The sequence below is a fragment of the Pagrus pagrus genome (genome assembly GCF_965226575.1).
Source record: "Pagrus pagrus genome assembly, chromosome: 1".
NCBI lineage: Eukaryota > Metazoa > Chordata > Actinopteri > Spariformes > Sparidae > Pagrus > Pagrus pagrus.
The window spans coordinates 8,570,144-8,583,236 of record NC_140185.1 but is presented as its reverse complement, the minus strand read 5'-3'; the positions used below and the strand labels follow the sequence as shown (position 1 = coordinate 8,583,236).

The 13,093-nt window shown below is 40.9% G+C and overlaps 2 protein-coding genes across 2 annotated transcripts; one reads left to right on the top strand and one right to left on the bottom strand.

The window, feature by feature from the left end:
• Nucleotides 1–6,358: 6,358 nt before the first annotated feature.
• LOC311254638 (uncharacterized protein) lies at nt 6,359–12,683 on the bottom strand. Its single transcript, XM_084348510.1, has 9 exons — nt 12,403–12,683; nt 11,386–11,453; nt 9,795–9,842; nt 9,581–9,645; nt 9,442–9,479; nt 8,390–8,469; nt 7,819–7,881; nt 7,613–7,663; nt 6,359–6,692 (listed from the first exon to the last, which is right to left on the bottom strand). The coding sequence occupies exons 1-9, from the start codon at nt 12,476–12,478 to the stop codon at nt 6,639–6,641; spliced, it is 543 nt and encodes a 180-aa protein (XP_084204636.1). The 5' UTR covers nt 12,479–12,683; the 3' UTR covers nt 6,359–6,638.
• On the top strand, nt 10,306–11,286 carry LOC311254583 (high choriolytic enzyme 1-like). The gene has a single exon (XM_084348438.1). The coding sequence runs from the start codon at nt 10,360–10,362 to the stop codon at nt 11,149–11,151; it is 792 nt and encodes a 263-aa protein (XP_084204564.1). The 5' UTR covers nt 10,306–10,359; the 3' UTR covers nt 11,152–11,286.
• Nucleotides 12,684–13,093: the final 410 nt, after the last annotated feature.

Here is a 13,093-nt window from a genome sequence, read left to right as displayed (position 1 = left end):
TACACACACACACACACAAACACACACACACACACACAGTAAGCATAGTAAGATAAATTTAGATAAACTTGCATGCACACAGACACATACTGCACATGTGATGAGTGATGGCAAATACAACGTCAGCACAGACTAAGAAACACACACAGTAAAGCTGAATGTTACATATTTTATGAAACAACTATGTAATATGCGTTTGATTATATGTGATACTGCATACACGCAGGTTCTTACTGGATCTCACTCAGCCCTTTTGGTGCGACAGATCCAGAATGTGTCCCGTAACACGTTCTCTGCTGTCTTCCTGGTAGAGATGCTTTTTTTTTTTTTATTGAATTTCCAAACACATAAGTGACAGTTCTAAGACAGCAAGTATCAAGTTTCTCATTATTATTACAAAACTCAAATACAGACAAACAATGAACAAGATACTTGTATATATTGCATATTGCTGGTGTCAATCGGTCCAAAGACCTGGAAGCTATTGAAAAAATCGGCCAACGTTTTCATGAAAAATGGCGACTTTTCTTTAAATGAGTCTCCTGAAGATAGACAACATCCCCTCCTAAGTGTTGAAGATGATGGAGTACTTTACTACGCTTAATCGAATGATTAAGACCCCTACAATTGCAATTTATACATCTTAAAGTGAAACTCTCGCCAAAATGCAACCTAGGCCTTTTTTGTGAATGTGTTTGAGTCAAACCTTCATGTAAAAGCATAATTACGACGAAAAAGCCACTTTTAAGATTCACCGTAGTCTTGTTTCTGGGTCAGACTCATTACCAATGGTGTGCAGGGGCAACTTTACGGTAGCATCAAAATTGCTAAGAAGACTCGACACAAGATGAAACTTTGCTCGTAGCATCACCAGGGTCTCTACACATGAACACGAGCATTGAGAACATCGTTTGTGTACACAAAGTTTACTAAAAAGAAGGTTCTTGAACAACTCACGTTAGGTGTAGCTTGCTCTGCTCGTCGCCATCCTGCCAGACGAGATGCTTCGACCCCCGATCCCCGACACAAGATGGAGCTTTCTCCTCCATGTTACGCCGCACTCGGCATTGCTGCATTGTTGCTTTCGCACCAGGTCCTTGCTCTCTGATTGCTGTTTGGGAAGGAGAGCTAATGCCGGTCGTCCTGGAACATCGTGGACGGTTCTTTGGTGATAATGTCTACAGTCCACATCGTTGTCTCTCTGGCCAATGCATGTGACAATAACATGCTGAGCATCCGCTGAGGTACATCCGTTTTTTGTGTGTGTAGGTTTTTGTCTTCTGTTCATTTGCTGTTTGAGTATAAGCATTTCTCCTTATTTAAGTCAGTTTGTGTCTGTGCTGGATCTGACAGGATGTTTATGTTTGTGTGTTCCAGGGTGATCAGGCGAGCCCCGAAACTGAAGCTGGCTGTGGAAGCACTGATTGCCTCAGTTCAACCCATCAGGAACATCATTCTCATTCGCTGTGCCTTCCTGTTTTTCGTTGGCATCCTTGGGGTGCAGGTAACACACACACACAAATACACACAGATAACATTACCTGTGGCCAGTTTATAGTCAATCCCTCCTTGGCCAGTAAACACCTCAGTTGAGGATGGACCCCTTTAATCCTTAGCATTAATAGTGTAATAACCTCCCAGCTTTGATGCAGTTGAGATGATTTCAGGACACATTTCACACTACAGACTCTGTCTCTCTCTGTCTTTGTCTCACACAAACACTGTTCAAAGGGAAGTTCTACTACTGTGTGGGTGAGGACTTAAGAAACATCACCAACAAGTCTGACTGTCTGCCAGCCAACTACAGCTCGGTATTAAAAAAAAAAAAAAAAGTACAGCTTTGACAAGATGCCTCAGGTTTGGACCAACAACACAGGAAGAGAAGGAGATGGATGTACAGTAGGGTGGAAGAGGAAATATCAGCATGCATGCCAGCGCAACCTTCACACAAAAAATTAACTAGGAATTGAATAGGTTCATCATGCTATTGCAAATAATTTATTCAAAAAGCGCAATTTAAATGTAAGTGATTTTTATTGATTGACTGTTTGTGGATGTTCTGTATTTCTTTTGGAGACACACATACTCGTTTGGCTCAGTATCTTTGTATGTTACCTAGTATGCCATCTCAAAGACTGCTATAGGATTGCAGCAAAATCTGTTGTTGAACAGTGAGTGCAGAAGCTACTTTTTCCCAGATTTCTTTGTTTGAGAACAATCTTTTAATTCAAAAAGGAGCCATTTGTAAGATGTGGCCTGAATTTTAGTTTAAAACATTCAAAACAGATATACAAGTGGCAAGAGCATAACAATAAACACAAACTGTCAAGAAAGTAAATATTTTACACCTAGATTCCTTTCTAAAAAATAAATACAACCGTACACCATCTCAACTAAGGTTTTCTCTTTTACTAAACTACGACAAGCTTAAATGCCTTCTTAAGCCATCGTAAAACACACTTCATTCAAACTCATAAACAGGACCCAAATGCAGACAGCAGGCAGATTCCACACAGAAAGCGAGCTTTAATGGAAGCTGACGACTAGTCCAAATAATCCAACAGTCATGGAACCAGAGTCTGATGTCGGCTGGGCCGCCGACCAAGGAACAGGAACGGTAGTAGACCAGAATTGCTGCTGGCAGCTAGCCAGCCAGTGGCTGATAGAGGAGCTGGAGAGAGGCTATCACGCTGGTGGCTAGCAGATGCAGGAGCTGGCTGGAGGCTGAAGCTTGGGCTGAGAGCTGGGAGCCCGGGACTGAGGGTTGGCAGACTCCATGCTAAGCCCAGTGTGGGAGCTCAGACACTGGAGAGTAGTGGGCTGAGAATCAGTCAGATTAGGGTTAGGGTCAGGGATTGTTTGAAAATTTTATAGCCCAATCAGACTAAAAATTCTGCAGCCACGGCTTGGATGACACCTCCCTGCGTGCCATATTGAGGGCTTCCTCTCTATATTCCTTGGCTGGGGCCCTTCTCCAATAACCTTGGATGAGGGTATAAGCAGATCATATAGTTCCTTTTTAAAAAAGGCATCTGCTGGGTCCATGACTGGTTGGTCCACACTGTCACATATGCAAAAACAGGACCCAAATGTAGATACAGGAGCAGGCAGATTCCACACAAAAAGCAAGCTTGAATGGAAGCTGATAACTAGTCAAAGAAACAAAACAAAAAGTGCAAAGTACAAATATGAAAAAAATACGAGGAACAAAAAAAAAGAATGAACTGAACAGATGGACCAACAAAGAGTGAGGGAAACCTAATGAGGGGATGAGGTGCAGGTACAGTGAGGCACAGAAAACACAGGAAAGAGAAATGAATGGAAAAACACTAGAAACAGGAAAGGGAGTGATAGGCTGGAAAGGCTAGAAAACACTGGAAGGAGGGAAAGGCTAATGAGGGAGATGCAGTGCAAGTGTGGAGGGAAAATCAGGCTGGCCAGGACCACAAGAAAAGAGAAGGGAAGACAGAACACCGGAGAAGGCAAAAGACAACACAAAACCTGACAACACATAAAACACACACACAATGAACCAAAATGACAGGACCCTGACAATAAACTAAATAAACTCACCAACACAGTCTTTGTCTTTCCACAATAACAACTGGTTGGATCGAAATAAATCTAAAATTAACTGAGTAAGATGTAGAAATATTGCGGTTCTACACAATGTCTTTGCTCGTTCTCGATTCTCTCTCCCTCCTCTGCTGCTTCATGCCTCTCGTGTCCCCGCCTGATTTGTCTTCTTGTCCCAGGAGTCATAGTCCTGGTCAGAGCCGCTGTAAATCACCTCCATACTCTATCCCAACTTCAAACTGGCATCTGTTGGTCTCAGAGGCTGTGTTCAGTCCCAGTCTGGTGTCCAGCCATGACTGAGCCCCACTGTCCTTGGTGACTCCCCCGTCATCTGAGGTTGCTGTGCGGGCAGACTCGTTCAGGTAATAGGGCCACTTAGCTCCACGACTACCTGAGCTACTTGCTAACGGTAGGTAGTAGCAAGTCCTGTATAGTGAGCAGCAGTAAGCAGTTGTGCTGCCCCCTGTGGTTTTGGAGCTACCTTCGAATTCTGGCCCTTTCAGGGGTCATCTGTTTGGCAAGCTCGGTCAGTCACGCTACCAGCAGAACACACACATACACATAGCCTTACTGCAAAGGATCATGGTCCTAGAGCTGATCCCATATTTGCCCACTGTCCAAATTGTTACCAAGGAAAGGACAAAACCCTTTAGCTAAAACTCAAGGGGCAGTCTACCTCAGAATATCCCAGCCAACCACAGGCATAATTTAGTCAACATCATTTGAGCCAATCCTTTTATAAACTATAGTGGACTACAACATAATGAATACTATCAACTAAAAATGTCATTAGTTGTCAGTATGAAGCACCTGCTGGATCTAAAGCTGATGAACTGCGCCCTTGATTCCTACTGATTCAACAGATCTTATTGTTTGAAAACAACACGTCCACGGTGCAGACACATCTAATGTGTGTGTCTGTGTTGTGTGCCTCGGTGTTCATCAGAATACACTGAACATCACCCGTGTGTTGGTTTAAATAGCCACACCAACTTCAGGCACTTTGTGTTGGCCCTGCTGACGCTCCGCCAAGTGTCAAATTAAATAACATCAATGTACTTATATAGCCTAAAATCACATCACATTCCCTCAAGGGGCTTTACAATCTGTACAGTGAATGACACCCTCTGTCCTCTCTGATGACGTGTGTGGTTGTTTTAAAATGTGAGGTGTATTTTCACGAGTTGTAGTTTTTATTAATAATTATACAGCATGAGGTCAGTGGATGAATCTGGTCAGCAACAGAAGTCCCCACTTCTCCATTAAAGACATAGTTCTATTTAAGTTTAAGGTTTTAGTCATACTTGAATGTTGAATTAGTATTTATTAGGTTTTGAATAGAGGAAACAGCCCCTTATGAACCACTTTTTTAAAAATGTAACGTAGCAACCCTCAGGCCAAGCCCCAACTCACAATCTTTACCAGACGGCTAAATCAGTAACAGGCAGAAAGACTGTGCGATGGGAGGGAAGATGATTAAAGCAAAGTCATAATAAGAGATTGATATTAAAATACCAATGTAACAGAAGAATATTTTAACATTGCAGACAAAAGTAACCAACTAACTTGTGTCTCCCCCTGGAGGAGGAAGACGATCAGGAGGCTGAGCGGGCCGGGCCCTGCAGTCTCTTGGGGAGAGCAGCGGACACAGCTCTGGCGACGGTGATGCAGAGGGACCCTCGTTAGTTTCAACTTGATGATGAAATGTTTTAGGATAGTTAGTTATGGTTAGTGTTAGTTAGTGGGTGGTTAATTCAGTTTTTAGATAATTATCTATGCGATAGTGACTGTGTAAATACATATGTATGTAGTTGTATATTCTTCTTTAAATGGCAGTGACTTTTCCAGTGATTTCCACTTCATTCATTGTTAAAAGTATTATTTTCTTGTTTTAGATTATAATTTTATGAATTCTATTATTAATACTTTAATATAATATTTAATATTTAGAATTGTTTAATATAAACTATCTCTGCATGTTGAGATGACTTTTTCAGTGATTTGAACAAACCTGTTTCAGACATATGTAATTCACATTATTTTGTTGCTTTAAGCAGTGATCTAACCTCTCTTTTATGCAGTATAACAGGGGAACCATGTGGTATAGTTGAAGTGTGGACCAAGAGATGAACGATGTGACACAAAGAGTTTTCAGACACCTCTGGAAAGTGCCTTAGCCATTATGTAAGAAAGCCGATACTGTAGGTGGTACACAGAAAAAAAAAAAAACCACGTTAAGAATTTTTTTTTTTCAAGAAGTCATTTCTTTTAATACAGAATTTTAAAACATAAATATCTAAATGATGAAGTTTACAACTGAGGTTCATTTCCTGTAATGGCCTGGGGGTGTTGCTGGAATACATCTATCAGCCTCTTTTAAAGAATGTGAATGGTTGATCATTGGCGACAGCAGGTTGTGTTCATCATTTTTTTTGCAGTTTTTCACGTAAAACAGACAAAGCTGAACTGTGTAAAGTACCCAGAATGATTTCAATAAGCGAGAGTGGGATTTTAGTTTGTCTTGTGAAGTCTCATGTACCTTAATATTCAGAGCCTTTGCACCATTTGTTACAGTGGCAGGAAATTATCCAACTTTTGTTCCATTGACTCATAACTGATAAATGAAAATAAAGGGAAAGAACCAAGTAAACATGGGTGAAATTATAGTATAGATGATACATTTATAAATGATATGCACAGATTGTATATTAAAACACTGTGGTATTTAAGGTTGCATGGCTCATTTCTGCATGTTGCAGCCACTCATGAACAGAACAGAGAGTCTCAGTTTTTCAACTGTATTTCATTGATTTCATGGTAAACACAACATAAGGTTTTATCACAGGTTACATTTGGCCAATCATGATCTGCCAGTCAAACCAAAGGTTGGTTACCATAGTTAATCTAAAAGGGTTCGACACAATTGTGTTGTTCCTCAGTTACACCAAAGTGACACACTCACTACATATCCATCCATATAGTAGAGATAACTTAACAGATTCACGTCCACACAGGTCAGAAGGTTTGTGTCTTCTGTAATAGCCAGAAATGTGGGTGTTGGTTTACCACAGAGGGGCTCTGGACAGCACGCCCTTCCAGCTGTGAGAATCTGCCACCTGCAGCGGAGGAGAGGAAGGATTAAGTCCATCACTTCACACCTGGCATTAACGGCTGCTCAGTGACCACATTTGATCGGATCTCACTTCCTCACTCTACATGCAAACTAACACGTACATCACTGGGACAAACAGACACAAGGACTTTTTTACACAAACAAAAAAAAATTTACAATAGTAAACAAGACCCAAATAGTTAAGAATGTGTTGTACACAGCGTTTCACAACGTTGTTAAAGTTTATTCTAACTCAACAAATCAGAAAATTCAGCTATTCTTTAAGGGAGTCTGGGATTTTCTCCAAGGGTGACAAGGTTGCTTATATTGGTTACAGTTTACTGTATTTGTACGTGTTTACCATCCATAACATGTCTTCTTTCATAGATTTAGTGTAAATGGTGAAGTCAGTTGTTCAAACAGCTGCTAAATGGTGGCAGGTTGGACAGACTTCAGACACAGAAGCAGACAGGCTTGTACGGCGATGCTGCGACAAACTGACACGTTTTAAAAAGGAAATAAACAACTTGATGTTTTGCATTTAATAACATCAAACTGAAAGATCACAACATGCAGTAAAAAGCATTAAGAGTGCAGAAACAAAGCAGAGACCTGGAGTATTCGTGAAAACATACAGTAACTTGAGAGTGTTCTTGAGACCGCGGCATCTGAACTAAACCTTCTGTTAATTAGATTAAAAATCCAAATTTCCATTTACAGACCTCAGCTTTATAAGTAAAATCTTAAGCAAGGCCGCAGCGTGGGAGGGTATGCTTGTTAGTCAAAGCCCAATGAACCACAGTAACATTACAAAGACAAGAGCCAAACAAAATGCCTTGAACTTTGAAGTAACTTAAATCGAAATCATGCATCCATCTAAGATAATCTGAGTAGAATGTGGGTGTATTGATCAGAATGACTCACCTGCATCCTCTTATGAAGAAACCTCAACTTCTGGTTGAGACATTCAATTTCCTGAGACAACACAGAAAGGCCATGGTCAGTTTCACAAAATAAATAAAATAACATTTATCACAAGCAAGTTGCCATGGTCACACTCACAAGCACGTCTGTGTTGTGGTTAGCATTGTGTTCACTGTTATAGAAGGCCCAGAGGAAAGGTTACATACCTGGCTTAGTTTTTCATTGCGCCTGAGTTTGATCTGAGGCAGGAGCTCCTCCAGTCTCTGAATCTGTAATAAAACACACAGTCTAAATTCATTTCTGGCAGGTGGTGAGACATTAAAAGTGAACTGAAAAGAAAACAGGCAAACCTGAGCCTGCGCTGGCCAAATAAACGGTGCACCATTAATCCGTTAATTAAATACTGTAAAATCTGACAAAGTGACTAATAGTAGACTAATTTGAAGCTGTTAAAACGTTTTAGCAAATTTCATAGTCTGCTTTACTTGGTTATTCTGAGGTAATTGGTTTCCTGACTTTTTGAAGGTAAAGTCAGCTTTTAAAATTTACTGAGAAGAAGAGTCTAGAAAAGCTCCTCCTTATTGCATCTCATTGTTTTCAGCTGTGTTTTTCTGTTTTCAATCATCTCCTCATTGACACATTGAAACATGCTAAATTCCTAATTTAAAGCACTTATTTCCCAGGTTTAAGATAATTACTAGATTTCCTCCTTCAAAATGTTTACTTTTATACACATGCAACAGTGCTGTATTAGTACCATAACTGGTACTATCTTACCCTCCTGTCAATAGTCTGTAGCCTGGTCTTCATGCTCTTGTTCATCACAGTCATGGGGATGGTTCTGGGCTTAGGACGAACTGAGAACAACAAAAAAAACTGAACTGAGCACAGACATCAGGACTTTGCCTTTTCTTCAGGATGAATTAGTGTTTCACTTAAGTGACATGTAAGCAGGTAAGGGAGAACTATTACATTTACTCACTTTAAAAACTCTGCGTGGAAACAAGTATGACATAACAATATGATAATACCTACTGTTACACCTCTCCCTTACAGTAACCATACTGTTAATAACCTCCAGGGTTGCAAACTGGAAGCAGAAAGTCAGTAAACTGACCCTTTAAAGACTATGATGTGTTTGAAGGACAAAAAGAACTGTAAGCAGTGTGCAGACCCTAAACACAATAATAAATCCATCACACATGTCGTCCTATACTGGCTGAATGAGACACACCTATTTCTATTGGATTTTAGTGGAATTTGTATTTTTCATGAATATTTTAAAGAAAAGTCAATATTTTTCATGAAAACATCGGACGATTTATTCAATAGCTCCCAGGTCATTTGAGCCATTGACTCAAAATCAATGCCGACATGTCTTGTTATACTGGTAGAATGAGACACAGCAGTTTTTATTGATTTTAGTGGAATTTCTATTTTTCATGAATATTTTAATTAAAAATCACCATTTTTAGCGAATACGCCGCACGATTTTTTCAATAGCTCCCAGGTCATTTGAGCCATCCACTCGAAATCAATGGCCAAATGTCTTGTTATACTGCTAGAATGAGACACAGCAGTTTTTATTGGATTTTAGTGGAATTTCTTTTTTTCATGGATATTTTTTTTAAAAGTCACAATTTTTCATAAAAACATCGGACGATTTATTCAATAGCTTCCAGGCCATTTGACCGATTGACTCGAAATCGATCACAAATGTTGTCCCATACTGGTTGAACGAGACACACCTGTTTCTATCGGATTTTAGTGGAATTTGTAGTTTTCATGAATATTTTAAGTAAGAGAACAAAAGCTGAGTCAGCTCTTACCATGTTGAAAGGTCTTGGCGACCTCAAGCACATAAGGCCTGTGGTGAAAAAAACAGTTGATACTGTATAAACGGTGCTTTATTAATGTGATAATGTGGTGGATGGATGTATTGAAATACAGAATATAATGTGTCCTCACATGTGCTTGCTGTTAGCAGGGATCAAGCTGTTCAGAGGGATCAGACAGCCACGGTGGTTCCTAATCTGTAAACAGACCAAAGCAGAGATGATCCAACTCACTGTGTTTTTCAGAGTTCTGACCCAGTATTGATTTTTTCAGCTACAACAAAAAGTTATTTTTCCTTTTCTTTAACAATATTCTGTGGACCCAGGCATGTCCTGGTTCATTGTACCTTTAATATGGCATCAGGAGAGTTCAGGCCAAAGGTAGAGGTGATGATCTGAAAAGAGACACAATATCAAAAGATGTAATACTGAATACCATCGCTGGAAAGACCACTCTGTTCATACCCTGATAATGTATTTGTATTTGTTTGCATCCCAACGATTCAATAATACACACAAATAAATGGCATGGAACAACTACAAGAGGAGCTTTCAAAGAGACAATGATATATATTATCCTGTTTGAATTAAGGTTAGTTTGACAGAGATGATGTGACGTCTTGTTGGTTGAAGACCTTGTAATGTGTTTATCTTGACAGAAGCTGTGTTCATCCATCTAATGACCAGAGATACCAAACCATGTTTAAAAAGTAGGTTTGTCTGTGGAGTCCTCCCCTCAGAGGTTTATTTAGGCCTAGCAGTGAGGACCCCAACCCATAATCCTCCTGCAGACACACCTGTAGAGGAGAGTATAAAGAGCCTGGACTGAACTGAGTCACACATCAAGCTTCACAGAGTCTCTCCACAGCAGCTCTCCACAGAAGCTCCACAGCCTCCAGACCGACCCTGAAGATGACTCCCTCTGCCAGCCTGCTGCTGCTGCTCCTGCTCGGCCTCTGTCAGGCACATCCTCTCCAGGAGGAAGGAAGCGGAGAAGAAGAAGAAGTCCCAGACACCATGGACATCACCACCAGGATTCTGACCTCCAACAACGCCACAGATGAGTTCCTGCTGGAAGGAGACCTGCTGGCTCCCACAACCAGAAACGCCATGACGTGCTGGTCCCAGAGCTGCCAGTGGAGGAAAGCTTCCAACGGCATGGTGATGATCCCCTTCACCATGAGCGCTGAGTTCAGCGGCTGGGAGAGGCAGAAGATCGACAACGGCATGAAGGCCTTCCACAGCAGTACCTGCATCCGCTTCGTCCCCCGTCAGAACGAGTACGACTACATCAGCGTGGAGAACAGAGGCGGATGTTTCTCCGCTCTGGGCAGAACGGGAGGCAGACAGGTGCTCTCTCTCAACAGGCAGGGCTGCCTCTACCACGGCATCATCCAGCACGAGATCAACCACGCTCTGGGCTTCCAGCACGAACAGACCAGGAGCGACCGCGACTACTACGTCAGGATCAACTGGGAGAACATCGACCCCAACATGGCCTACAACTTCTACAAGCAGAACACCAACAACCTGAACACCCCCTACGACTACTCCTCCATCATGCACTATGGAAGAACAGCCTTCTCCATCCAGCACGGCAGGGACTCCATCACCCCCATCCCCAACGCCAACGCGCAGATCGGCCAGAGGCAGGGCATGTCCTACTGGGACATCATGAGGATCAACCTGCTCTACGGCTGCTGATAATAATGCTGACACTTTTTAAAGCTGCTATAACCTGTGACATCAATACTAAAGGTTGTTGTTTCTTTCACCATGTTAGTTCAAATGTTCAGAATGAATACCACAATGATCTGTAATAAAGGTAATGCAAAATGACTGATTGCTATCTTGTTATTTTTTTCTATTGTTGTGATAGATTGATAGATAGATAGATAGATAGATAGATAGATAGATAGATAGATAGAAGCAACACACCTGTACGATCACGGTGACCTCAGCCGCTGGAGGAATGGACACTTCTCGAAGAGCCACCACTCTGTCATCTGCAACAGATACAACATGATGCTACCACTTTCTAATATGTCACCTTTACAAAGTGTTGATGAGTTGTAACCTGTGGCTTTATGAATGATTAATCAATATATATTTTAATTCTTTATGATGTGCAAAAAACCCTCAGAGGTGCTTGAGCTGGGAACTCTCCACTGCAAAGACCACATTAGTCCATTAAAAAAGAAAAAGAGAAACATAAAATTATTAAAAGGATGGGAAACAAAGTAAAATAAAATTACAATTAGCGGATGGTTTACATAACCATAAGGATACCCATAAGGGCCCATAAGGATAACTTTGCAGAGATAAAAACAAACATTTAACAGCTTTCTTAAATTGTGCAGGTCAACTTGACATGGTTATAATAAAAGGGTAAACATTTTTGTTAACATTTGCCTGCTGATGACTGGGTACGTTCTTTTCATTGCTTTTTAGAAAACAGGAAACTTACAGCCCTTTATTAATTACTTTAGTTAAATTTATATCTGCAGACTCGAGTATGTAAATTATTTATGAAGTATCAGAAGTAAGTCAATAAAAGCCATGCAGGAACACTTTTTACATGACAGTCGTCTCATATTCAGATGAAACATGCTCTTTGGACGACTATAAATCTGAGCTGTGAAGGCTGTAACACTCAGCAGTCACATACAGCTGCTCTCCTCTTTGACCGTTCACGGATACAAGCTTGAGCAGCTACACCTGAAGTAAAAAAAAAAAAGAAAAGAAAAAACTGACAGAGATAAAGTGTGTTTTTTGGATTTGCACGATAATATCTGAGAAGAAGCTGAGCGCATAATCTCCATGTAGTGTTGAATGGGTTGAAGAGGCTGGCTGCCATGGACACAGACGCGCACACAAAGTCAGTGCACATCACTGACTGTAAAACCAAACCAAAGATCGTAAAGTCGAGAAAAACTCACAAAAAAATATACGAACCGTTTTTGTCAAACCGTCTCAGAGCGATCCAGGCCTTTGAGACGCGTGGAGGTTTGTCAAAACTGACGTTAGGCATTTTAATGTGACAGCAGCGGCGATCAGACCAGACACCAGAGCACCTGCCACATCCGGTCAGGGACTTTCACAGTAAAAGTATAAGGAAATCTACAGCTTTACTCCAACGTTTCCGCACACAGTACAGCAGATACAAATACTGCACTAAATAATGTGCAGCGGAGCAAAATCACATTTACTCATCTAGTCTCCACATTTGAGGTACTTTAATTCACTTGAGTATTTCTGTTCCGTTCTACTGGCTTACAGTGCAGAAATAGAAATATTTAAAGGTGCAATGTGTAAGAATTTCAGTTTAAAACATTCAAAAAATAACTACATCTACAACAGAATGTGAAAAGAAATCACTTTTTTCCATTCATTTCAAAGACGTATATGTCTCATGTTGCTGGGATATTTTTTAAGTTAGCATGCTAACCAGCTAGCCCCTGGCCACTTTATACCTCAAGAGCGGACAGTAGTAAATGACACCAACACTGCCCCAGTGCTCCGAGCTTCCAGTCTTGCAGACTCAGCTAATACATCCCCTAGCTGCATGGTTAAGGGAACTTACTAGCTAACAGCAGCTACGGTTAGCAGCAGTTAGCTGTTACTCTGGTGATATGCTGCCCCTTAT